The sequence below is a fragment of the Montipora capricornis genome, chromosome 13 (genome assembly GCF_036669925.1).
Source record: "Montipora capricornis isolate CH-2021 chromosome 13, ASM3666992v2, whole genome shotgun sequence".
Taxonomy (NCBI): Eukaryota; Metazoa; Cnidaria; class Anthozoa; order Scleractinia; family Acroporidae; genus Montipora; species Montipora capricornis.
In genome coordinates, this window is record NC_090895.1 from 7,184,018 (window position 1) to 7,186,517 (window position 2,500).

At 39.6% G+C, this 2,500-nt stretch overlaps 1 protein-coding gene across 1 annotated transcript in view; it reads left to right on the forward strand.

Annotated features, from left to right (window-relative positions):
* LOC138029773 (roundabout homolog 2-like) overlaps positions 1–2,500 on the forward strand; it is an 81,024-nt gene that overhangs the window by 25,626 nt on the left and 52,898 nt on the right. Inside the window, exon 3 of the mRNA XM_068877599.1 lies at positions 2,448–2,500. This exon is cut by the window's right edge and continues 229 nt beyond it. Within this exon, the coding sequence (XP_068733700.1) occupies positions 2,448–2,500 (53 nt within the window). The remainder of the gene's footprint in view (positions 1–2,447) is intronic.

A 2,500-nucleotide genomic window follows, 5' to 3' on the forward strand; every position in this document is an offset into this window, starting at 1 on the left:
TTTTTTAATAATTTTGTTGCGCATGATTAATCGCCACGTGTCATCAATATTTTGAAATTTACAACAGCGTGGCAATTTTAACTGTTAGAATTCCCACGAGTTTTTCCTCTTTGTGTCGTTTACAGAAGCTAGTCTGACAGAAACCTATAAATGTTTCAGTAAAAAATGAAATGGGATTATCTTGAGTATTAAATGAAATAATTCCTTGATTGTCGTGTGTTTGCCAGAGTTGTTCGAAAATATCCCGACTGTTTGTTTTCGTTTTGTGTTGTTGTGGCTACTGGTCACGCGCGACACCGTATACATAATTTTCAATTTATAACGCATGCTCAATACAAAATGTGGAGGCGGCGAGCAGAGTCTACTTTCCTCTTCCCGACTTATCTAGGAAGATCGAAAGAGACTGCCCGCAGGGTAGACGTTTGCTGGGAAAAAAAAAACGAAAAATGCCTTTCTCAAAGGGACTTTGTTATAATGCAATGTGCCTACCATCGCAGATTGCAAATATGCAGATTAATTCTCGATGCAATAGACCTTATGCATAAATGGTGGCCAATTTATAATTCTTTTGTCGAAGTGCAAATTAGCCTACCAAGCCTCGATACCATACAGTGAATGGAAAAGAATTCTTGTTCTAAATTGAGGCTTGGTAGGCTAATTTGCACGTGAACAAAAGAATTATGAATGTGGCCGCCATTTATGAATAAGGTCTATCGATCGGCAAGAATGTGCAGACTTCTTTGATAACATCTGCTCTAAATAAAAGCAAAAGCCATACTGCGTCTTCTCTTAACCTTGGCATAATCAACCGGAGAAAAATCTAGGTGAAACCTTGGCTTTCGGTTACTGTAGGCAAGGTTTTACCTCAGTCAAACTGGTGATTGAATCTGCGGTTTCACCTGCAGATTCCTTCAGATTCAATTAGTTTCGAGCGGTACTGTAAAGGCTTTTGAAAAACTGGTATTGAGTTATTGTTGTGGCATATCAGTAGCTTTTTTTGATTCATTTCTTAAATTGACTGACAAATCTCCTGCATCTCGGTGGAATTGTCTGATGTCTCCAAAGGTAAAACCTGAGCTTTTGATTGGTTAAGTTAGCCTGAAGTAAAAACCAGTAATACTGAGAAAAGCTATCACATGTAAAAATAAACGCACATTCAGCTGAGGCAATAATTGTGTCGTTCAGTTCCACTTACGTTCTCAGAAAATAACCAAAAGGCTAACAGAGGAAATTAAAATGAGGAAATTTTACCTCCATTTCCAAATGTATCAATGTAACCAGCGTCTGCTACTTTTTTTCCCAAGAGTACTTGGAGCTCTTGCTCAAGGTGGGAGGAACTGATGGCAAAACTTTGATGCACTTTTTTACTCATTGAAATGATTCTTGTGTCACAGTTATTTTGGCTTTGAATTCGTTATGACTTTTCAAACTTCATGTAAATAAATGTGGCAAGCCTTCGTTTTTGGAGAGTCCCACCAAAAATTCCCACCGCAGTCGAAAGTAGTGCTTTGTTTGCCTGCAACAAACATTTTTATAATGTACTTTTCCAGACAACTGCATAGTCTTCAGCAACACAAAACCGTGCTACCACTCACCAAGTACTTATTTTTTGGTGTTGAGGATTTACCCTACTATTCGTTTCTTACGCCGCCGGAACTCTTCTTGAGTATGGAACATCTGGGTCCGAAATTGCGCCTTCCTGGTCGCCAATGCAACAAGAAATTGAGTACTGGCGATCAGAATTTCACAACTGGTCGCCAATGGGCGACCTACTATTAAGTTCAGAGCCCTTGCCAACAAGTGTCTTACTTTTTACCCTGCCGATGTTTTTGAAATAAAAATGAAAGGAGTTTTCCCGTTGACTTCCTCCATAACTTCGCAAGCTGCCACATTTTTTTGTATTGCGGGTGAAAAAACAACGACTCAGTAAAGAGATTCAAAGGACTGGTACGAGGAATGTAGCACGGTAACAACATGGCGGCTTGTGTGAGACAAAATGTGACTGGTGTTTCAATGGCTGAACTTTTCAGCAAACTAAGGGGCAGATGGATTTCTTTATTACATTCGAGGTCGGTTACATTTTTTGTTCAAAATGTCCGCTTTTGAAAGCGAAAAATAATCCTTGACACCTACACAAGACCGCATGGTCATTGCTTTCTGGTATACATAAAAAGTTCAAAACGTGCATTTTCAGGCACAAATTTTTGACGACCACAATTATTTTGCCATCTGGCGACTGAAAATCTTTATCTAGCCGCCAGTTGGCGGCCATATAAAAAATTAATTTCGGACCCTGAACATGCAACATGCATTTTTCGCTCTTCTCTGGGCTCATTGAGTCAAAATGTGCCCTAGGATGCCCCTAGTTGACCAGTAAAAGTGTCTGGCATTAGACTGTAAAATCTGTTAAGTCTCACTCCCAGGAGTCAATGTTATTTCCCTTTAAGGTCTATGCAGAGTTCATCAATCAGTTCAAGTGACAAACCCTGAGGGCTCCACA